The sequence below is a fragment of the Chiloscyllium punctatum genome, chromosome 38 (assembly GCF_047496795.1).
Source record: "Chiloscyllium punctatum isolate Juve2018m chromosome 38, sChiPun1.3, whole genome shotgun sequence".
Taxonomy (NCBI): domain Eukaryota; kingdom Metazoa; phylum Chordata; class Chondrichthyes; order Orectolobiformes; family Hemiscylliidae; genus Chiloscyllium; species Chiloscyllium punctatum.
This window is the reverse complement of record NC_092776.1, coordinates 24,713,543-24,738,073: the sequence shown is the minus strand read 5'-3', so window position 1 is coordinate 24,738,073 and position 24,531 is coordinate 24,713,543. Positions and strand designations below refer to the sequence as shown.

Here is a 24,531-nt window from a genome sequence, read left to right as displayed (position 1 = left end):
CTTCTAAACAATTTATACCAACACAATATTTCCTTCCCTTTTTTTTATTCATTCATAGAATTAGGGTGTTGTTGGCTAGCTAGCATTGATTGCCCAACCCTAATTGCCCAGAGGGCAGTTAAAAGTCAACTACATTGCTGTGGATCTGGAGTCACATGTAGGCTAGACCAGGTAAGGATGACAGTTTCCTTCCCTAAAGGACATTATTGAACCAGATGGGTTTTTCCAACAATTAACAATGGAATCATGTAGACAGACCAACAAGGGGCGAGATCACATTAGATTTAATACTGGGTAATGAACCCAGCCAGGTCTTAGATTTGGAGGTTGGTGAGCACTTTTGTGATAGTGACCACAATTTGGCTATGTTCACGTTAGCAATGTAAAGGGATAGGTATATACCGCAGGGCAAGAGCTATACCTGGGGGAAAAGCAATTACGATGTAATTAGGCAAGATTTAGGATGCATAAGATGGGGAAGGAAACAGCAGGGAATGGGCACAATTGAAATGTGGAGCTTATTCAAGGAGCAGCTACTGCGGCTCCTTGATAAGTATATGCCGGTCAGGCAGGGAGGAAGTTGTTGAGAGAGGGAGCCATGGTTTACTAACAAAGTTGAATCTCTTGTCAAGAGGAAGAAGAAAGCTTATGTTAGCATAAAATGTGAAGGCTTAGTTAGGGCGCTTAAGAGTTACAAAGTAGCCAGGAAAGACCTAAAGAAAGAGTTAAGAAGAGCCAGGAGGGGACATGAGAAGCTGTTGGTGGATAGGATCAAGGAAAGCCTTAAGGCTTTCTATAGGTATATCAGAAATAAAAGAATGACTAAAGTAAGATTAGGGCTAATGAAGGATAGTAATGGGAAGTTGTGCGTGGAGTCAGAGATAGGAGAAGCACTCAATGAATATTTTTCGTCAGTATTCACACTAGAAAAAGACAATGTGGTCGAGGATAATACTAAGATACAGGCTACTAGACAAGAAGGGATTGAGGTTCATAAAGAGGAGGTATTAACAATTCTGGAAAATGTAAAAATAGATAAGTTCCCTCGGCCGGGTGGGATTTATCCCAGGCATCTTTGGGAAACCAGGGAGGAGATTGCCAAGCCTTTAGCTTTGATCTTTGTGTCATCATTGCCAGAGGACTGGAGATTAGCAAGTGTTCAAAAAGGGGAGTAGAGACAACCCAGGTAATTATAGACCAGGGAACCTTACTTTGGTTGTGGGTAAAGTATTGGAAATGGTTATAAGAGATAGGATTTGTAATCATCTAGAAAGGAATAAGCTGATTAGGGATAGTCAACACAGCTTTGTGAAGTGTAGGTCATGCCTCACAAACCATACTGAATTCTTTGAGAAGGTGACCAAACAGGTGGATGAGGGTAAAGCGGCTGATGTGGTGTATATGAATTTCAGTAAGGCATTTGATAAGATTCCCCACGTTAGGCTATTGCACAAAATATAAAGGCATGGGATTAAGGGAGATTTAGCGGTTTGGATCAGAAATTGGCTAGATGAATGGAGACAGAGGATGGTGGTTGATGGGAAAAGTTATCCTGGAGTTCAGTTACTAGGGGTGTATTGCAAGGATCTGTTTTGATTCCACCACTGTTTGTCATTCTTATAAACGACCTGGATGAGGGCGTAGAAAGTTTAGTTCGTAAATTTGCGGATGACATTAAGGTCGGTAGAGTTGTGGATAATGATGAGGGATGTTGTAAGTTACATAAGCTGCAGAGCTGGGCTGAGAGGTGGCAAATGGAAATAATGCGGAAAAGTGTGGGGTGATTCACTTTGGAAGGAGAAACAGGAATGCAGAGTATTAATGGTAATGGTAAGATTCTTGGTAGTGTAGATGAGCAGGGGGATCTCAGTGTCCATGTACATAGACCCCTGAAAGTTGCCACCCAAGTTGATAGGGTTGTTAAGAAGTCATACAGTGTGTTAGCTTTTAGTAGTTGAGGGATTGAGTTTCGGAACAATTAGGTCATGCTGCAGCTGAACAAAACTCTGGTGCGGCCGCACTTGAAACATTGCATACAGGTCCCTGCATTATAGGAAGGATGTGGAAGTTTTGGAAAAGGTTCAGAAGAGATTTACTAGGATGTTGCCTGATATGGAGGGAAGGTCTTATGAGGAAAGGCTGAGAAACTTGAAGCTGTTTTCGTTAGAGAGAAGAAGGTTGAGAGGTGACTTAATCGAGACATAAATGATAATCAGTGGGTTAGATAGGGTGGACAGTGAAAGCCTTTTTCCTTGGATGGTAATGGCTAACATGAGGGGGCATAGCTTTAAATGGAGGGGTAATAGATATAGGACAGATGTCAGAGGTAGTTTCTTTACTCAGAGAATTGTAGGGGCATGGGACGCACTGCCTGCAACAGTAGTGGACTCCCCAACTTTAAGGGCATTTAAATGATCATTGGATAGACATATGGAAAAAAATGGAATAGTGTAGGCTAGATGGGCTTCAGATTGGTTTTACAGGTCGATGCAACATTGAGGGCCGAAAGGTCTATACTGCGCTGTAAATGTTCCAAGTTCTAGTTCTATGAATCATGGTCATCATTAGATTTTTAATTCCAGATCTTTATTAAAATCAAATTCCACCATCTGCTGTAGTGGGATTCAAACCCAGCTCCCCAGAACATTATCTGGGGCACTGACTGAGCAATCCAGTGATAATACCACTAGGCCATTACCCCCCCATTCATTGTCATCTTCCCACTCACAGAGCACCTTCCTGGCCTTTCTTTTTTGACTCCTCTCTGTTCTTACCAGATGCTGTTGCTATTCCAGCCTTGTTGATGCTATGGAGAATAATCCCAAATACCAAGTTACCCCCACCAGCCCCACATCAGAATTCCATTTTTAATTACAGTACCATCAACATTTACATGGCGCTGGAGGAATTGTTTCTGCAATGAACCCGATTGCTAGGCATTAACATTTTCAGACCATTTGGGCTAACTGAAATAACGCTTTCTCCAGGGCTGTTGTGGCACAGTGATAATATTCCTAACACTAAGTCAGAACGTCCAGCTTTGAAGTCCCACGTTTGTGTCATGATACGTATGAATAGGTTAGTTCGGAAATATCTACAACTCTTCCTCCATGAACACACTGAGCCCTGAAAAGGCTCCTGAAAGGAGCTCACTGAACCATTAACTTGTGCTTTTCAGGTAAACTGCTCCTGCGTATCCCCCCCCCCCCCCCCCCCCCCCCAGCCTCTTGGACTTGACTCTGGGATCATAGTTCTGAAATCACACCTTTAACCAATGGACTTCTAAAGCATGTTTTCTAAACTGAATTAAATTGCTAAATTTGTACTGTATCAGAGGAAGACAATTTCAGGCTTTTATTGGTTGATTTTTATTTCAAAGCTTACAAACCTAACCCATGCTGAACTGACTGTATCTCCCAACTGATATCGACAGGGCACAGTTATTACAGCCACGACCTAATTTATGGGACTGATGGTGAGGTTTCAAGTGATGGAACAGATTACGGAAATGTAAGCCCTGAAATTGATTATGGTAGTTCCGTGAATCAAACTGACTTTGAGAATTATGAAATGGGTAAGTGATTTCAATGTTGAGATTTTGTGCTACAAAATGTAATTTTTATTTAGTTTTCACCAACTTGGCAAGTTACAGAGATGGATCTTGCTGATATGTTAAAGCTCCCATTCATCATCTGTGTGCTAATTTGACCATTCTTTGAAGGCATTATCTTAGTCATGATTATTGAAGGGATAAGTCATGCACCATCAGGCAATTGTCCTGAAATATTGCAATTTGCCTCATAAAGCACCTCACTTTGTTCCTGCACTCATATTAGTGTTCTGATGTGACATTTGGAGATGTTTTTACGTGGGATTTGTTGTATATTTTGGCTGTGGTTATACTTCAATTGGTAAAATTTAATTAATCCTTTTAGAATTTGTTTATTATGGAAGGTAAGCTTAGCTGACCAGTCAGATTTTCAGGAAGTTGAATCAACTCCAGCGGCCTTTAGAAGTAGCAGTCACAAACACAGAGATCACACCCCCATTTCTGGCTGACCCCATTTCGAAGAAAAATAGGGTATGAATAACACAAGCAGGAAAGATAAACTTAGCAAGGCCCTTTGAAATCAGTGCTGAATTTGAACAGACTTCATTCTGTCTGTTTCAAGAGCCTTAACACATAGTGTGGAAGTGAGAAATTGATGGAAAGAGCTGTAAACACTTTTGAGTGACAGATAAAGTCTGTTTAAGTTTTATGATCTGAAATTATTTAAGTACCAGCCTTAAGACCATGTAAAAATCAATCTTCAGCTGTCAGTGTAGAAAGACAAAGACTGACTCACTGGTACATTGATGGGCCATTTGGTATAGCTTAGAGAAAAGAAAGCATCTGTGCAATAGAATTGTTGACATTTCCCAAGAGCTGCTGTTACAGTGAGTCCATTATTAACCCTTGGCTGAGTTTCAAAACTCCATAGATACTTATCAGAGTTCTGAAGAAGAGTCACTGGACTCAAAACCTTCCCTCTGACTTCTCTCCACAGATGTTGCCAGACCTGCTGAGTTTCTCCAGTACTTTACATTTTGGTTAATATTTAAAGAAGCTATTAAAGGATTATTTATCTTTGATGTGGTTACCGAATAGAAGTTTACATTTATGATTGACTGATCTTTTGAGGGGTTCAAAATCTTTGGGGTTGGTTTCATGAATGAGTTATCAAGTATTTATATGTAAGACCCTATTAACCTATTTCCACATGGTTCCTATGTTCTGAGTGTTGTAGCTATTGGGTGAGTGGCTACGGAGGTGACATGATAAATATGAAGCGACACCGTCACCTGTGATGTGGTCTAGAGGGCTTTTTATAAAACTGGTCTGAAATCTCAGAGATTGAGGCAGGGCTTCCGAAAAACCCAGCTCAACACTCACCTGCAACTGAACTGCTTCCAGAAGTGGCAGGTATGACTTGATACAGCCTTGCTAGCCTCCCTGTCCTCATCCTACCACCGCCGTGCAAAAAAGAAACATTCTTGTGACAGTTGTTTCCATGGAGATTCTCTACTCAGCCAGAAATTTCCTGATACCGGCTTTTTACTTCCATGTCAAAATTTCAGCTCTTCAATCATTTCACACATTGAGTACTTAATACCTGTGAGGGACTTGATTTTAAAGCACTGAAAATGACTCTTAAAACTGGTTTCATTTTAGATTGGGGTCTGGTTGCCAATTCTTTAGTTGATGAGAAAAAGAATTCCCAATATTTCAGAACACCCGTTTGTGTCCTTGAGCTCAAAAGCTCCAGCTTAATTTTTCAAGCACCCTTGAAGAGTTCAAGCACAGCCAGCAAAAACTCTCAACGATGAAGTATCTATCCTGAAGACAGGTCAAAAAATACCAAAGAATACAGAAACTGAGCGTAGTTTTCACTTAAAATGTTATAATCTTTAATGTTTTTTAATGCTGAAATTAAGTGAATTGCACCAAATGTTGAGTTCCATGTGTAAGGAAGGCAATGAAAATAAAAACACTGCACAATTTACAAACAAAGTTAAAGTATTCATATCGTTCAGAATAGTAATGGTACAGATATTCTCCATTTGAAACGTGTTCTGATGGGATGTTTTCATGTGCTTTTTAAATTAAGGATGTGTCCTAAATAGTGCTGCCTCTATTTTCATTTCAGCACAGCTACTATGCGTGCTCAGTTCTTCCTTAAAACAAACTGCTGCTTCCCTTTCTTGACCCCTTCACTCTTTCTCATTCACTGTCAACCTTCCCCTCACCCTCCTGCTCACTAGCAGGAGACCAGAGAAGGTTTGAGTGGGAAATATCAAGCAAAAGGGTCAGGGAGGTATGTGGTGAATAGTAGGGTCAGGAATAGGCAAAAGAGGACTGTAAAGCAGCAGGCAGGGAGTAAATAGAAAGAGTTACTAAGTTTGTGTGGAGTTAAAAAGATGATTACGACCAGTTAGATTCAAGGCAGTCAAAAGTTACTTTATAATGTAAGAATTACAGGTTAGCCACATAACCACATTTATTAAATCTTTTCTTATGGGGAAATGATTTTCATTCAGCACACAGATTTTTCGGAACACATTAAGGATATTCAAAAACATGTTCTCAACTAAAATAAGCTGAATTGCAGAATAATGTGCGCCAATAAATTGATAAACTGTATAGGCAGCTCTGCACTGACATGTAGGACAGAGAGGAAGAAGAAAATATATTGAGCCTATATAGATGACAGGAGTCATTGTAAATATATTTTCAGTTGCAGCATGACAATGTTTGCTGCAGTATTATTTCATACTATGCGACTTGGTTAAATCAGACCTATGTGAGATATGTGAAATATATCTTAGCTGAACATAACCTACATCACTGTTAGGGAAATAGCAACAGTGAGTCAGAGCACTTACTCCTTTTGATTAGATTAGATTACTTACAGTGTGGAAACAGGCCCTTTGGCCCAAAAAGTCCACACCGCCCTACCGAAGCGTAACCCACCCATACCCCTACATCTACATCTACCCCTTACCTAACACTACGGGCGATTTTAGCATGGCCAATTCACCTGACCTGCACATCTTTGGACTGTGGGAGGAAACCCACGCGGACACAGGGAGAACATGCAAACTCCACACAGGCAGTCGCCTGAGGCGGGAATTGAACCCAGGTCTCTGGCACTGTGAGGCAGCAGTGCTAACCACTGTGCCACCATGCCACCCACAAATGTCATGTTACATCGCATGACATTAATATTATTTAGCTGTGAAACCACCTGTGAGGATCTGACATATGAGTCATCTGTAGTCCATTCTCTGTTGAGAACTACCATGACATGGATCCTGAGGAGGTTCTTTTTTAGCTTGTCCTACATGAGCACCCATTCAGAGTGCACATAAACTATAATTTATTTTTTGACATGCTCAAGTATCTTCTATGACATGTTTAATCAGCGAGAGGAGTGCTTTATGCAGGTTTTCTCTCCAGACTGCAGCATTTTGTGGGACAGTAGAGATGTGTGCTACTCAATGAATATCTCCCAGCTTTGAATGTCATGGAACTTCCTTCAAAATTTCATGCAGAGGAGGAACAGAGATTTGCAGAGTCATCACTGATTCCTCGCTCACATAAGTGGGGGGTTGGGGGGGGGGTGAAAGATTTGAAGGATGTGTGCAGAGTAGTGCCTGACACCTTCTTTATACATTATCTTCAGGCTCACTGTCCTCCACATTAATATGTAATGTGCTGGATGCAGTCCTCAAAGGTAAGCTTCAAGTTAAGTGTTCATCCTGCAGCTGAAATAGCTCTAGGACGATGGATCAGGACATCCTTAATCTTCTGCAAGTTGGGGGCTGATGAGACAAGCCACCAACTGTTTTAGTGAGATTTTGTGTAATTGTATTTCTTGATTGCAGAGCGGAAATTTGAGAGTGTGATGTTAATACAATGAGTTGGGATAGAAATGAGATGCAAATGCAAGGAAACAAGCAAACAAGCTTCTTTCCAGCTAATGGCAAGATTCTGAACCTGCCATCTTATCAAAATTTTTGTTTTGACGTTGCTCACTCACCAATACTCTCAGTCCCTCAGAAGTGGGCAACTTTCGCTGGAAGTAATCAGACTAAAAACATGCAGACATGTAGGAATCATGCAGTAACACAGAGAGGGAAACAAATTCTGCAAGTAACCAAGAAAGGCTGGATGGGATATTAAAATACTTAAAATTCTATTAAAATTACAAACCAATATACCTTTTCACAATTACCGGCAGTGAAGTAAGTATAATTACATAAATATCTACCTCTGCAATTGTGTTGTGTACCAAATAGTATAGATTTGGGACAATGGCACTTTCTATTCAGAAGATTAGTTATCAGGCTGGTGTAGAGGAATCCTAAAATATCACAATTATATATTTATTAACTTAATCTTGTAGCGTACTCCAAGATAAAGCCTTAAAATACTTGTTTTATGTAATCCTTTCAGATAACTGCAATCCAAATCCTTGCACAAATCTTGGAACCTGTGAACTAACAGAAAGTGGTTACAAATGCCATTGCCTTCAACTGTACAATGGAACCAATTGTGAAATAGGTAACACATGTTTTCCCCATCTTTAGTTTTAGTGCAGCAAAATATGCTCATTATTAATGCCATCCAAATTGCCAATTACAATTTCTGACCTTACCATTGGACAAATAAATCATCTGAATTGCTTTTCTCAATAGAACATCTTTATTTTTCATTAATTTTAATTGTTGCTAAAACACTTATGTCATGTGAGGAACTAAAACTGAAGAATTTTGTCGACATTTCACGCTGACCTACTCTTTAGAGTTCAGTTACTTTTGAAAGATGAATCCTCACTTGGCTTATCATGGTTTAAGATCATCTGGTAGATTTTCTGCCAGTGCAGTGTCTGCAGTACCAAGTTGACCTAGTGTGGCAGAGAAGACCCACTTCATTGTCTAAAAAGAACAGGCTCTTGCCTTAAGACAAATGAGGCTTATTGCATGAGAGTAGCAAGGTTCAAGTTACATTTGTATGCTAGATATTGTTACTGAGATGATGAGGAAGAGATGACATTAGATTGTATTTGGAGATCCGACATTGTTCTCCAACTGAGTCCTAGTGACATCATCATATTTAATGGTCATTAATGCACCACGAATCATCTTGAATCCCTTCTATATAGTTACCTCAGAAGTTATTACAATTGATCCTCTTTCCACTGTCTACGAGGTTAATGATAATCCATTAGACAGGATTGTAGTGATAAAGAAGATTGATATTTCGTTGGTCTTAGGTAACATTCATTGAGTGGGGATTTGACTAATCCATTTCTGGAGGCTTCAATTGAATCCTGCTGCCTCCAGGGTGAGTTGCAATTTTCTAAGGACATGAAAATGGTTATGGAGTCCTCCTGTCACCAATTAAAGATGAGTTAAGCTCCAGTTTCTTGCAGGATAGAATGAGGTTTTCAATATCTCTTCAAGACCAAGGTGAAGCAGTATTATAGAGCTTTCAGAGTTGTTGAGAGCCCAAATGAAATTCGCTTCCATTTGTGTTTATTTTGTGAAATTTGAGAGGTCGATTAGCACAGGAGTATTATATCTTGAAATAGCATTTATGGTCACATTTCACCATCTTTATTACTCTTGATCCTTTCCTAAACAGGTTGCTATGCTGAGAAGGCAGCTGCATTCCCCAACATGGCTACTTTCTGGCTTTGCTCAGCAAATTCCAAGTTCTGAAGGCCTCCATAGGGTACCGAGCTTTCTTTCTGCCAAATTAGCCTATTTTACATTTCACAAGTCTTGAGAGTGGTATAGTGCAGGGTTGGGGCCAGGAATTAATTTTGAGTGTCAGGTTTTCAACACTCTCTCCAATTGATTGGATGAGTGCAGATCTAACAACACTCATGAAGATTAACATGACTGAGAACAAAACAGTCTGCTTGATTGGTAGCCCAGCCACCATTTTCAGCATTCACTCCCTCCGCTACCAAGGGAGGGAGTGACCAGCAAAATATGACATTGACAAGATAAGTTGCAGCAATTCCCCAAATTTCTTTGGCAGCAGCTTCCAAATCTGTGGACCTCTACAAGGAGAGTGACAGGAAATACATGGGAACACTAATATCTACAGGTTTCCCTCCAAGTCAGACAGCTTCCTGATGTGGAACTATATCCCCGGCCCTACATTCATGGTCGGCCAATATTCTGGAACTCCCTTCCCATAACCACATAGACTGAGGTAGTTTACAAAGTTCAGCACCAACATCTCACTGGACAGCTCAGGATAGGCAACAGATGTGATACCCATATCCAATGAAAGAGTAAGTAACTGAAAGACTGGACCCTCTTGCTTTAGAGAATGGAAAAAGACCAAGTTAGATTGCAATGGAGCTTAAGCAACACCCAGCCTTCTCAAAGCCACAAAGATTTCAGTCAATGTGGGTGGGGGAGATGTGGTTGAAATATATCTATTTAATGTAATTTTAGAATTGCTACTGAGATCAAGAATTGAGGAATGTCTGGGCCCAAGTTCTAATTAAATGTTATGAAAATGTTCTGCTTTTGTTATGAAATCTCATAAGCTATAATGCTGAGTTGAATATAATAGTTCCAGTTTCCATTCAACTAAAAATTGAGCCTTTCCATACAAATTACTCCTTTTCTTCTACCTACTACTCAATTCTTCTTATTGTTGCCTGCTGTTAGATTGTTATCATTTTTGATATACGGTAGTTTTGTTTCTTAACAGAAGCAGTTGAGTTTGGAAGCAATAAAGGAAGGCCTTAAAATAGTATGACTAGGTTGAATTAATTGTATGGTTAAAAATATAGGTTCAGTTGGTCCTCTTGAAGCAAAAGACGATCATCTGCATGTTTAATTTATTCTATTACAGAGAATAACCCTTGTAAGAATAACTCCTGCAACCATGGAGACTGTCTCATCACAATTTTGCCTCCTTATTACACATGCAAATGCAAGCATCCTTATCAGCCACCAACATGCACTAACTGTAAGTTTTTTTTGATCCATTCCTTCTGACTGGAAAAAAATAGATTGTGTGTTTAACCTCTATTTCATTACTTTAAATAAAGGTAATTTTCAGAATATATAAATGTATAAGTTGCTTAATTAAAATTTTTAATCTTCTGTATCCATTTGTCAAGAAAGAAAATGCCATAATTCAGTGTCACTCTGAGACTGTTTAAGAAGAATTCTGGTATGACTGAAAGAGTTTTCTTTTGAATTCATTGGATGGGATGTGAGTGTTGCTGACCAGCAATTTTTACCAATCCCAAAATGGTTTGAGAAAGTGGCGGTGAGTAATTTTCTTAGTTCATGTGCTGTCAATGGTAAAGTTCAAGTCACAGAGAATGAACCATAATATATTTCTAAGTCAAGATGGTGTTTGACTTGGAAGGAACTTTTGCTTGTGGTGGTGTTTCCATGCATCGTCTGCCCTTGTTCATTTCAGTGGGGTAGATTGTGTGATGGAAAGTGCTTTTGAATAAGTCTTATAGAGACACTGCTTTAGTCAAGTGACAACAGTTCCAAAACTGCTCTAAATATGCTTAATTCACCTCTTGATCTTTTTCACTATGTCAAAGGCATTAGTCAGGAATCTGATGGAAAATTCTCCACTTGCACAGATCACTTCAATTCTGGCAAATCTTACAAAGCTTGGCAAAGAGCCAACCTTGTCTCAATTTGTTACACACATGTCTGTGTCACATGTTTATAAATTTGCACCCTCCTTCAAGGCTTGAGGACAAGAATCTAGGCTAACTTTCCAGTGCAGTGCAGAGAGAGAATCAAGAGTGCGGTGCTGGAAAAGTGCAGCAGGTCAGGCAGCATCCGAGGAGCAGGAGAGTCGACATTTCAGGTGTAAGCCCTTCATCGAACTGAAGGGCTTATGCCTGAAATGTCAATTCTCCTGCTCCTCGGATGCTGCCTGTCCTGCTGTGTTTTTCCAGACCACACTCTTGACTCTGACCTCCAGCATCTGCAGTTCTCACTTTTTCTTAGTACAAAGAGAGTGCAGCACCATTGAAGGTGCCTTCTTTTAAATGAGACATGAAACTGTGGCCCCACAATGTCTTAAAGGGGGACAGGAAAACAAAAATCCTTAAACATTAATTTGAAGCCAAGCAAGAGTCCAGCACAGTATTTTACCATCACAACAACACATTATATGGTCATTATCAAATTGCAGCTTGTTAGGGCTTACTATGCTTAATTTGGCTGTCACAATTCCCAGATTATAAAAGTGATTACATTTCAAAAATACTTTATGACTGTAAAGCACCTTGAGATATCCCATGGTAATGAAAGACACATTGTAAATGGCAGTCTTACTTTTATTCAGCATTTGTTGAAAGTAGTCTGCTTGATTGGCACCTTATCTATCACCAGAGATGTTTGCTCCCTTCACCACTGGTACACAGTGGCAGAAGTAAATATCCTTGACAAGACATGCCGCAACACCTCATTACAGGTCCTACACCTCTCAAACCCAGTTCTATGAGATTGCGTTGGGTAGGCATTTAAAATTTACAGAGCTGGCTTGGCCAGTGTCATTGACAGTAGTTAGGAAACAGACAGTGAGAAGAAACCTCAAATCATGGGTGCCTGTTTGCCATTTGAAAATCAGAGAGAGCTTGGGAAGTGTGTACACAAGCCAGCCTTCAATACTGAGACCCATCTGATTGACTATCCAATGGGACCTGTGAATGATTGAGCAGCATGTTGTCTGAAGCAGGTACAAGTCTGCTTAAAAATTATAAATTGGAGCCCTATGTCCATTGCATGGAGAAAGAAAAAATATTTTAAATTTCATAAATTGACATCAAGGCTGCATTTGATGGATTGTAGCATCAGGGAGCTCTGGCAAAATGAATGGGAATCAGGGGGAAAACTCACTGATCTTTGGGATCATACTTGACACATACCTGGTTGTGGTTGTTGGAGATCAGTCATCTCAGATCCTGGACAACTCTGGAGGAGTTCCTCAGGGTAATGTCCTAGGCCCAACCATCTTCAGCTGCTTAACCAATGACTTTCCCTCCATTACAAGGTCAGAAATAGGGATGTTCACAAATGACTGCACAATGTCCAACACTCTTTGTGATTCCTCAGATACTGAAGGAGTCCATACCCAAAAGCAACAAGATCTGGGCAATATCCAGGCTTAGGCTGACAAGTGACAAGTAACATTTGCTCTACACAAATGGTAGGCCAATAAGATACTATCTAACCTCTGCACCTTGACATCCAATAGTGTTACCATCACTGAATCCCTGAATATCAATGTCATGGGGGCAACTGTTGACCAGAATATAGATTTGCCATATCATAAAATGGGTATAAGAGCCAGTCAGAGGCCAGGAATACTGCAGCAAATAACTCACCTCCTGTCCACCAAATACAATACAGAAGTTAGAAGTGTGTTGGAATACTTGCCTGGGTAGGCACAGCTCCAATAACACTCAAGAAGCTCAAATCTTCCAGAATAAAGCAGTCCGTTTGATTGGCATTACATCTCCAAACGTCCACTCCCTTTATCACCAATGCTCACTAGCAACAGTGTATATAAGATGCACTACTGAAATTCACCAAAGATTCTTAGGCAATACCTTCCAAACCTATGACTACTTCTATCCAGGACAAAAGCAGCAGATATATGGGAACACCACTATCTGCATGTTCCCCTTCAAGTTAATTGTCATCCTGACTTGGAAATATATTGCCCATTTTTCACTGTTGTTCGGTCAAAATACTGGAATTCCCATCCTGACAACATTATGGGTCAACCCATAGCACATGGACAGCAGTGGTTCAAGAAGGCAGCTCATCACCACCTTCTGAAGGGCAACTAGGAATGGGCAATAAATGCTGGCCAGCCAGAGACATCCAAGTCCCATGAGTGAATAAAAAAATGCACAGCTCATTCAACTGAAAACTTTGATGTTTATTCAGTTTGGCATTAAAGACTGTTTTGTTTTCAATTACTTAAGCATCTGCTGTTTGTGATCCAAATCCATGCCTCAATGGAGGAACATGCTTAGAGACGAACAGAAGCACCATGTTCAAATGTGCCTGTGCAGAATCATTTCGTGGGGAGAGGTGTGAAATAGGTCAGTTTTTCTCGAGTTCTCCGACAAATGGCTGGAAATGCTTCTGAAGAAAGATTGTGAAATTGCTTGACGGTGCAACTTGCTTTTGACATAGTGCCAGCAAATGCCAAACTTTGCTGGTGTTGAGCTATCTCTAGCTGTTGCCATTTTGGAACATTCATATTTTTGAATGCTGGGTTAACGCAAAATGAGATTTGTGTCTAAACTAGCTTCAATCAACAACACATGTGCTTGCATCACTCTCCATCATTATAAATAATGAGTTTTCCCTTTCATATGTATTGGCTCACCACTTTGTAATGGCTTCATGATGATTTGAAACATGGGGGTAAGTGGTGAACTTGTGTAGCCTTCAGGAGGATGGCAGGGGGAGGTTCTCACTTCCTACCTGAAGTTCCTGCCAACATGCCCACATCATGAGGTCAGGCCTAATGTCAATGTTGACTGCAAGTTGTTTGGCACTGTCAGACACTGACCAAACAGCTCACCTGAGGGGGGAATGGAAGAAAATACGGTGGCTCAGTGGTTAGCGCTGCTGCCTCACAGCGTCAGGGACGTGGGTTCAATTCCCGCCTTGGGTAACTGTCTGTGTGGAGTTTGCACATTCGCCCTGTGTTCGCATGGGTTTCCTCCGGGTGCTCTGGTTTCCTCTCACAGTCCAAAGATGTGCAGGTTAGGTGAATTGGCCATGCTAAAAAAATTGCCTGTAGTGTTAGATGTAGGGGAATGGGTCTGGGTGGGTTGCTTTTTGGAGGGTCGTGTGGACTTGTTGGGCCAAAGGGCCTGTTTCCACACTGTAAGTAATCTAATCTAAAATCAAAGAGTTTCACAAGGTGTTGAAATAAATATTTTATCCAGAGAAGGAGGGAGACTGTTGGGGAGGGGAGGCATGGTGGTGGTTGGGGGTGGGTGGGGAGAGATGTTGATACTGGAAGGAACAGAGGATTTGGGAGCCAAGAAAGATAATAATAAGGAGTGGTCAAAGTGCTGCTCAGAGTGGAATGAAGGAATCAGAGTGCTCTTTAACTTTACAGTTCTGGACAACATCTCCCTACCTTTGCCATCTATGCTATATAGCTTTACAGTAAGAGGGGTCCAGCGTGTGCCTGGGTTAACTTTCCTCAGTGATTCACTGCCTGGAAACATCAATGAGTTTGTCCTCCCCATTTTCACATCTTCTAGAAGTGCTTACCAATATCCATGTGGAGAATTCATAGCTCTTTGTCACCGACCCTCTTTGTCAACTACAACCCTATAATTGTGCCCAGAAACACAGCTGGTTATGAATCTAGAAAGAGGTCCTTCAGATGGCTGAATTATTTTGGATGACTGAAATTTAAAGAGATTGAGAAAATTTTATTTTGTGTCCTAATTGTTTCACCAAAGAATTCAGTACTTACAGATGTTGTACGTTTGTATTGAAGATTCCTAGGGCCCTTCCTGTTCTCTGCAATGATCTCAAAAATCCCCTTCCTAGGCAAAGGACATTGAAAAAATTCAGAATTTATCTAACAGTTCAGTAAAATGTGAAAAATGTATCATGTATTTTGTGCAGGAATTGATGACTGTTACACAGGAAATGGGGCTACATACCAAGGTCACGTGAGTCAAACCAGAACAGGACAGACGTGTCTACACTGGAATTCTCATTTACTTCTGTCACCAAATATGATCCTTCAGATGCAAGATCATGATACACAGGGTGTTGAAGAGCATAACTACTGCCGGTAAACAAGCAGTCAATTGTACTTTATGATGAGAGCTAGATGAGACAGTACACTGCATATCAATGCTTATACATTGAAACTTTATCTACATTCATTGAGGGTTATATAAGGAATAGACATATATCCATTGAAGATCACATACAATGCGAATCACTTCCATACCCCTTGTGGCCACTGTGCTTCAGCCTCCAAAGGCTTCACCTCACCTAAAATAATGCTTTCAGTGCCATGCTCAACCTCACTTCATTTATTTCTCTCATCCAAATGTACACATTACTCAGGTAATCATTCAAAATTAATCCAAAGAAAAGGTTCTGCATTGTCACATTGAGGAACTAGTGTTGTGGACTAGGCCAGAAACCCGCAAAACATTTCAAGAAAGTAGCCTAGACCTTAACTTTGCTAATTGTTTTAAGCAGGTGTAAGGCGGATATTTCAGGAGTGATACAGCTGGTCAAACCACTTAGTTTTCGACAAAACAGAATTTCTTTACAGAATTATTGAATGAAAGACAAACAAAAGAGAACAGAATATAAAGTAACTTAACCTATCTGAAAACCCAACAGATTATCCCAACTTAATGATGCTGTTCCAAATACTTGCAACAATCCCCATAAACACTCCTTGGGAAAAAAGGTGAAATCAAACACAGGGTCTTATAGGAGAGAAAGAGAGATGGCAGAGAGATTCAGCTTAGAACACCTCCTTCCACGTAGCTGTTTTTTGGACCAAAAGCCTCGAAACTGACTGACTGCTTTCAGTAAACAGCCAGACTGCTAACAAACTAAACTAAACCAGAGAAAACGCTGAGCTAGGAGAACTGACAACTCCCCTTTCATTGCACAAGTTTTTTTAAACTTGAAACCTTTTGCCTGAGGCAGTATGTTAGCCATAATCAAACTGGCTCTAAAACCCTTCAATCCCAGATTTTTCGGAATTGCTGCTTTTATGACCTCTCTAAGAAAAAGCCAAGGTTAGCATATCCCTATTAAAGGGGCAGCATCATCATACTAGGCATTCAATCAAGAAGCATAACATTGAGGATAGCAATCTGTATTACTACCTTTGAGTTCTGCTTCTTAATTAGCCCACAACTGATTATACAGAAGCTCTTTCCCTGTCCTGTCATGTCCAAGTACCTAAATAGATCATGTTGATTGGATCCTTCCCCCTCTCACTACAAGCTCCTCCCCAACTCTGTGCTGATGTTGCTATGCAAGCAAACCTGCTGCCAGGCAATCCGCATTCTTCTGGTCTGAGGAAATTACAGAGAATATGTCAATGCCCCTCACTATACCTACACCTACATTAATTCCCACTACATTCCTTTTAAGTGGATTTCTAAGCCACAGGTGCCACAGCTCATCAACCATGCTGCTCCCATTCCAGCACAACTAAACTGAAAGAATCTCAATCCTGTTGTATCAGTTCAAAAACTCCAGGAATCCTGTCCTGGCTGCAGCCACACTCCCCTGTCCCTGACTCTGACCAAAGAAGACCCAATTCTCAGGACTGTGGCTGCCTCCTGGTACAAAGTATCCAGGTAATGTTTTTCCTCAATGATTTGTTACCTTTAGTTGGCCTTCAGTTTGGAGACTATGAATCAAGCCACGTTGAGCTACAAACACTGCAGACATGTTCATTCTAGATCTCCCTGGCAAACAGGACACATTCCCTGCCCTGCAATCCTTTGTGCGTTTTAATTAACTGCTTAAGTGTTTTACTCAGCTGTTTATTTTCTTTTCAAAACAAATGTATGTTATTGATTTTCACATCAGAACCTACGTTGTTTTAAAATGTAGGCATGTGTTAGACATTAACCACTAATCATAGAGTCTCTAATTCGTCAGCTTCTTCCCGTTGTTGCAGAGTATCATTAGTTCCAACAGGGTGAGACATTTAGCAAAGCAAAACAAAGTAACACCTCCTTCCTGTCTTCCTAACTCCTTTACTAACCCTGCTCCCATTGTAATCAAAGTAGCTCTCACATCTTCCCGCTTGTGTGGAGTTTTATTGTAGTACAAGTTATTATTTTTCTATTGAATTGTTGCTAATTTCCACAGTAACCATTTATTCTCAGTTACAATACAAAGTATTCAGGCATATAAACAAACATTTAGTGTGGTTAAAATGCAACAGCATAACATTGCATTCATAATCACTCACACTCTGACACTTCACAAAAAGCCCATCAATCTGGCTCCTGATAATAACTTCTCCTCATTGTCATTTGTTTTGCAGCAAAACTGTGTAAGGCCCTTCCTCCTGTTTATTAGGGATCAAGTTAAGTTCATCCAACAATGGCTGGCAGAGTAGTCATCATCAGATACTATTTTATCTACACCTCAAAGTCCAGAATTTCCCCTCACTGTCCCCCACCGGCCCGTAAACTCCCCCTCCATCACATTGAAAGGCATGGATGGAAAATAAAGAGCAATTGTAGAGTCAGGAAAATCTTGTCCATCTCCATACAAAGAACAAAGAAAATTTACAGCCCAGAAACAAGTCCTTCGGCCCTCCATGCCTGAACCGATCCAAATGTACTGTCTAAACCTGTCGGTCAATTCCTAAGCATTTGTATCCCTCTGCTCCCCACCTACTCATGCATCTGTCCAGACACATCTTAAATGAATCTACCGTGCCTGCTGTACCACCTCTGCTGGCAACGCATTCCAAACGCCCACCACCCTCTGTGTGAAGTATTTGCCACGTGTATCCCCCTTAAACTTTCCACCTCTCACCTTGAAAGCATGACCTCTCGTTATTGAATCCTTCACCCTGGGAAAAAGCTTGTCTCTATCCACCCTGTCTATATTCTTCATGATTTTGTAAACCTCAATCAGGTCCCCTTCAATCTTCTTTTTTCTAATGAAAATAAACTGAACTTACTCAACCTCTCTTCATAGCTAGCACCTTCCATACCAGGCAACATCCTCGTAAACCTTCTCTGCACCCTCTCCAAAGTGTCCACATCCTTTTGGTAATGTGATGACCAGAACTATACACACTATTCTAAATGTGGCTGAACCAGTGTCTTGTACAATTGTAACATGACTTGCAAGCTCTTATACTCAATACCCCGTCCAATGAAGGCAAGTATACTATATGCCTTCTTGACCACTCTATCCACCTGTGCAGCAACCTTAAGGGTACAATGGACCTGCACTCCCAGATCTCTCTGCCCATCAACTTTTTCCAAGGCTCTTCCATTCATTGTATAATTCACTCTAGAATTAGACTTGCCTAAATGCATCACCTCACATTTGTCTGGATTGAAAGCCATCTGCCACTTTTCCACCCAACTCTCCAGTCTATCTATATCCTCCTGTATTCTCTGACAGTCCCTTATGCTTTCTGCTACTCCACCAATCTTTGTGTCATCTGCAAACTTGCTGATCATATCAAACCCTTCCTATTCATGTACCCATCCAGATACCTTTTAAATGTTGCAATTGTACCAGCCTCCACCACTTCCGCTGGCAGCTCATTCCATGCAAGTATCACCCTCTGCGAAAAAAAGGTTGTCCCTTAGGTTTCTTTCATATCTTTCCCCTCTCACCATAATCCTATGCCCTCTAGTTCTGGACTCCCCCATCACAGGGAAAAGACTGTCTATTTATCATGCACATCATGATTTTATGAACCTCTATAAGGTCACCCATCAGCCTCCGATGCTCCAGGGAAAACAGCCCCAGCCTATTCAGCCTCTCCCTTTGGCTCAAATCCTCCAACCTTGGCAACAACCTTGTAAATCTTTTCTGAGCCCTTTCAAGAGACCAGATTGCACGCAATATTCCAACAGTGGCCTAACTAATGTCCTGTACAGTTGCAACATGACTCCCAACTCCTGTTCTCAATACTCTGACCAATAAAAGAAAGCATACCAAACGCCTTCTTCACTATCCGATCTACCTGAAACTCCATTTTCAAGGAGCTATGAACTTACACTCCAAGGTTCAGCAACACTCTCCAGGACCTTACCATTAAGTGTATAAGTCCTGCTAAGATTTATTTTTCCAAAATGCAGCAGCTCACATTTATCTGAATTAAACTCCATCTGCCACCCCTCAGCCCATTGGCCCATCTGATCAAGATTCCATTGTAATCTGAGGTAACTTTCTTCGCTATCTACTAAACCTCCAATTTTATTGTCATCTGCAAACTTACTAACTATATCTCTTATGCTCATATCCAAATCATTTATATAAATAATGAAAAGTCCTGGACCCAGCACCGATCCTTGTGGCACTCCACTGGTCACAGGCCTCCAGTCTGAAAAACAACCCTCCACCACCACCCTCTGTCTTCTACCTTTGAGCCAGTTCTGCATCCAAATGGCTAGTTCTCCCTGTATTCCATGAGATCTAACCTGGCTAACCAGGCTCCCAAGGGAAACCTTGTCGAACACCTTACATTAGCCATATAGATCATGTCTACTACTCTGCCCTCATCAATCCTCTTTGTTACTTCTTCAAAAAACTCAATCAAGTTTGTGAGACATGATTTCCCACACAAAAAGCCATGTTGACTATCCCTAATCAGTTCTTGCCTTTCCAAATACATGAACTTCCTGTCCCTCAGAATTCCCACCAACAACTTGCCCACCACCGATGTCAGGCTCACTGGTCTATAGTTCCCTGGCTTGTCCTTACCACCTTTCTTAAATAGTGGCACACGTTAGCCAACCTCCAGTCTTCTGGCGCCTCATCTGTAACTATCAGTGATACAAATATCTCAGCAAAGGGCACAACAATCATTTCCCTAGAGTTCATCTTCCCACAGAGTTCATCTGATCAGGTCTTGGGGAATTATCCACTTTTATGCATTTGAAGACATGCAGCACTTCCTCCTCTGTAATATGGACGTTTTTCAAGATGTTGCCATCGATTTCCTTACATTCTATATCTTCCATGTCTTTTTCCACAGTAAACACTGATGCAAAATACTCATTTAGTATCTCTCCCATCTCCTCTGACTCCACACAAACGCTGCCTTGCTGATCTTTGAGGGGCCCTGTTCTCTTCCTAGTTACTCTTTTGTCCTTAATGTATTTGTAAATACCTTTTGGATTCTCCTTAGCTCTATTTTCCAAAGATATCTCATATCCCCTTCTTGCCCTCCTGATTTCCCTCTTAAGTATACTTCTACTTCCTTTATACTCTTCTAAGCATTCGCTCGATCTATCCTGTATACCTTACATATGCTTCCTTCTTTTTCTTAACCAAACCCTCAATTTCTTTAGTTCATCCAGCATTCCCTACCCCTACCAGCCTTTCCTTTCACCCTGACAGGAATATACTGACTCTGGACTCTCATTATTTCATTTCTAAAGGCTTCCCATTTTCCAGCCATCTCTTTACCTGCGAACATCTGCACCCAATCAGCTTTTGAATTGTCTTGCCTAATAACATCAAACTTTGACTTTCTCCAATTTGAAACTTCAACTTTTAGATCAGGTCTATCCTTTTCCATCACTATTTTAAAACTTATAGAATTATGGTCGCTGGCCCCAAAGTGCTCCCCCACTGACACCTCAGTCACGTGCCCTGCCTTAATTCCCAAGAGTAGGTCAAGTTTTGCACATTCTCTAGTGGGTACATCTAAGTACTGAATCAGAAAACTTTCTTGTACACACTTAACAAATTCATCTCCATCCAAACCCTTAATGGTATGGCAATCCCAGTCTATGTTTGTAAAGTTAAAATCCTCTATCATAACCACCTTATTATTCTTATAGATAACTGAAATCACCTTACAAAATTTGTTTCCCAATTTCCCGCTGACAATTAGGGGGTCTACAATACAATCCCAGTCAGGTGATCATCCCTGTCTTATTTCTCAGTTCTACCCAAACAACTTCCCTGGATGTATTTCCAGGAATATCTTACCTCAGCACAGCTGTAATTCTATCCCTTATCAAAAATGCCACTCCCCTTCCTCTCTTGCCTCCCTTTCTGTTCCTCCTCTAGCGTTTGTATCCTAGAACATTAAACTGCCAGTCCTGTCCATCACTGAGCCATGTTTCTGTAATTGCTATGATATCCCAGTTCCATGTTCCTAACCATGCCCTGAGTTCATCTGCCTTCCCTGTTAGACCTCTTGCATTGAAATAAATGCAGTTTAATATTTCAGTCCTACCTTGTTCTTTGTTTTGTCTTTTCCTACCCTGACTGTTTGACTTGCTTCTTTTCTCAACTGTACCAGTCTCAGATTGATCTCTTCCTCACCATCTCCCGAGTCCCAACACCCACCCCTCAACCCCCAACCTTACTACTTTAAATCCTCCTGAGAAGCTTGAGCAAATCTCCCTGCAGTATATTAGTCCCCTTCCAATTCAAGTGCAATCCGTCCTTCTTGTACAGCTCACTTCTACCCCAAAAGAGATTCCAATGATCCAAAAATGTGAATCCTTCTCCCATACACCAGTTCCTCAGCCATGTATTCATCTGCTCTATCCTTCTATTCCTACCCTCACTAGCTCCTAGCACTTGGAGCAATCTAGATATTATTATTCTCGAGGACCTCCTTTTTAAATTATTGCCTAACTCTTTTTATTCTCCCTTCAGAATCTCATCCTTTTCCCTTCCTACATTGTTGGTTCCAATGTGTACAATAATCTCCTGCTGGGCCCTCTCCTCCTTGAGAACATTCTGCACCCTCTGTGACGCATCCTTGATCCTGACACCAGGGAGGCAACACACCATTCTGACTTTTCGCTGCTGTCTACAGAAATGTCTGTCTGTGCCTCAGACTGAAGAATCCCCTAACACAATCAATCTCTTGGAACCCAACCTACTCCTCATTGCATTAGAGCCAGTCTCAATATCAAAAACTTGGCTGTTCATGCTGCATTCCCCTGAAAATCTATCGCCCCCTATATTTTCCAAAACAGCACACTTGTTTGAAATGGGGATAGCTGCAGAAGACTCCTGCACTACCTGCCTACCTCTCTTACCTTTCCTGAAGTTAATTGAACTATGTGACTGTATCTGTGACTTTTCTCCTTTCCTATAACTGTCACCCATCACATCCTCTTGCTCTTGTCAATTCTTCATTACCTCTAACTGTCACTCCAACTGATCCATTCGATCTGATAGGATTTGCAACCAACAGCATTTATTGCAGATATAATCCTCAGTATTACGTAAACGTTCCCTAAACTCCCACATCTGACAAGAAGAGCATATTACTCTACTAAGGGCTATTTTTGCTTCTTCCAATCTACAGACCCAGAAAATAGCACCATCTTATTCCCCTACAAAACACTGCTCCAGGCTAGCTTAATACTTATTCCTTATATTTTTAAGTTTAATCAAGAGACATATATCAATAAAACATATAATCAAGAAAGAACCTACTCTGCTCATTACTGCAGACTTACAGCAAGGCCACACTTAAAACTATCACTTATTTGTTTCTGTGCTCTGACCTCAACCAAACAGGTTCCTCCAAGATCAGTTGTGAATTTCAAGTCAATAAGTTTTTTTTCTCAAATCACCCTTGCTTCTCTTATATATCACTTTAAATTGCTCCATTTTTGTTCTTGTTCCTTTTGTGTATGCGAACAGCTTCTTCCTATCTATTATATCCAGTCCACTAAAAATTTTGAAAATCTGTATCAAATGTCTTCTCAGCATTCTTCTCTCCAAGGAGAACAATTCCAAATATTCCTAACTGAAGTTTCTTATTCCTGGAAACATTCTTCTGAATCGGTCCTGCATTCTCTCCAATGCATCTTTCCTATAATGTGGCACCTACAACTGTGCACAGTACTCCATCTGAGGTCTAACAAGTCTTATACATTACCTCCTTCCTCTTATACTCAGTGCCCCGTTAATAAAACTAAAGACACTGTAACTTTATTAACCGTGCACTCCACTTGTCCCGTCACCTGCAATGATCTGTACACATGCTGTGCTATAGGTAGACCCATCATCCTGTCAGAGAGGCAATTCTAGGATTTTGACCCAAAGGCACTGAAAGACTTTTCAAGTCAGGATGGTGGGTAACTTGAAGGGGAACATGCAGGTGGTGGTACTCTGATGTATCTCCTGCCCTTGTCATTCTAGATGGAGATGGTCATGGGTTTGGAAGGTGCTGTCCAAGAAGCTTTGGTGGACTTCTGTGTTGTATCTTGTAGATAGTACACACTCCTGCTTTGGAGCAAGTGGATGGTGGAGCAAGTGGATGTTTGTGGTGATGCCAATCAAGTGGGCTGCTTTGTCCTGGATGGTGTCTAGCTTCTTGAATGTTGTTACAGCTGCATTTATCCAGGCAAGTGGGAAGTATTCCATTGCATTACTGCCTTGTACCTTCTAAATCTTTGCAGTAGGGAGCAGTAGACTGGAATATTCATAAAATAGTCAATGGTTGTAGATACTAGACGGTCTCTTATGTCAGACTGATACGATTATGTCTTGGTGTTGATAATCAATTTTCCTCCATTCTTCTTTGGGCTGTTATTTATACTATTCCTCTTGCTGTTTCCATTGTTCCCCACAATGTCCTTTAAGAGGATATTACTTCTACAAGATCAGATTTAAAAATATAGAACACGCCACCATGAAGATGGTCTCATAATTCAACCAAACAGCTTTCATCTTTCTCTGGTGTGCTCTATAATCTTTCTGTTAGATTAAAGGACCTTTTTGTAATGCATTGTCACGTCTCATTGAAAATACTCAGATGTCATCAGCGTTGCCTGGAGGGAGTCACTTTGAGCTCTAAGATATTCCAAATATTTACCTTTCTGAGTAAGCAGCTCAGTGACAGTTGAAACGATGGGTCGCTATTTGCAAATGAGCTATGCATTGAAGTAGCACAGAGAAGGGCAGTTATTCAGGTGTGGAGAGGTGGGTTCTGGTGTGGTGGTAGGGGGTGGGGTGAGGGGGGGGTGGTGGTGTTGTATCTCCAGAAAGTGACATTGGGTCACCGTCCTGCCAATTTCTGGCTACCAAATGAGTAGGTTGGAAGACGAGCAGAAATCCCCTTCAGAATGATCGGGTAAGTAATATAAATATTCAAATAGGCGATCACTTTTTCTTTCAACCAGGGATTCTCGATTCAAAGAATCTACTTCCTAATCAGTGCAGAATTAACTAGTGATAATCAGACGGGTACGTGGTGAGTTGACCTTCCTTATGAAA

General features: G+C 40.9%; 1 protein-coding gene across 2 annotated transcripts in view; it reads left to right on the top strand.

Moving 5' to 3' along the window:
- Positions 1-24,531, top strand: part of LOC140463455 (hyaluronan-binding protein 2-like) — a 57,352-nt gene that overhangs the window by 7,358 nt on the left and 25,463 nt on the right. The window contains exons 3-7 of one of the 2 annotated variants that reach the window (XM_072557393.1): positions 3,434-3,574; positions 7,997-8,104; positions 10,421-10,537; positions 13,539-13,658; positions 15,214-15,385. In XM_072557393.1, the coding sequence (XP_072413494.1) occupies positions 3,434-3,574; positions 7,997-8,104; positions 10,421-10,537; positions 13,539-13,658; positions 15,214-15,385 (658 nt within the window). The remainder of the gene's footprint in view (positions 1-3,433; positions 3,575-7,996; positions 8,105-10,420; positions 10,538-13,538; positions 13,659-15,213; positions 15,386-24,531) is intronic. The other variant, XM_072557394.1, reaches the window with a different exon arrangement.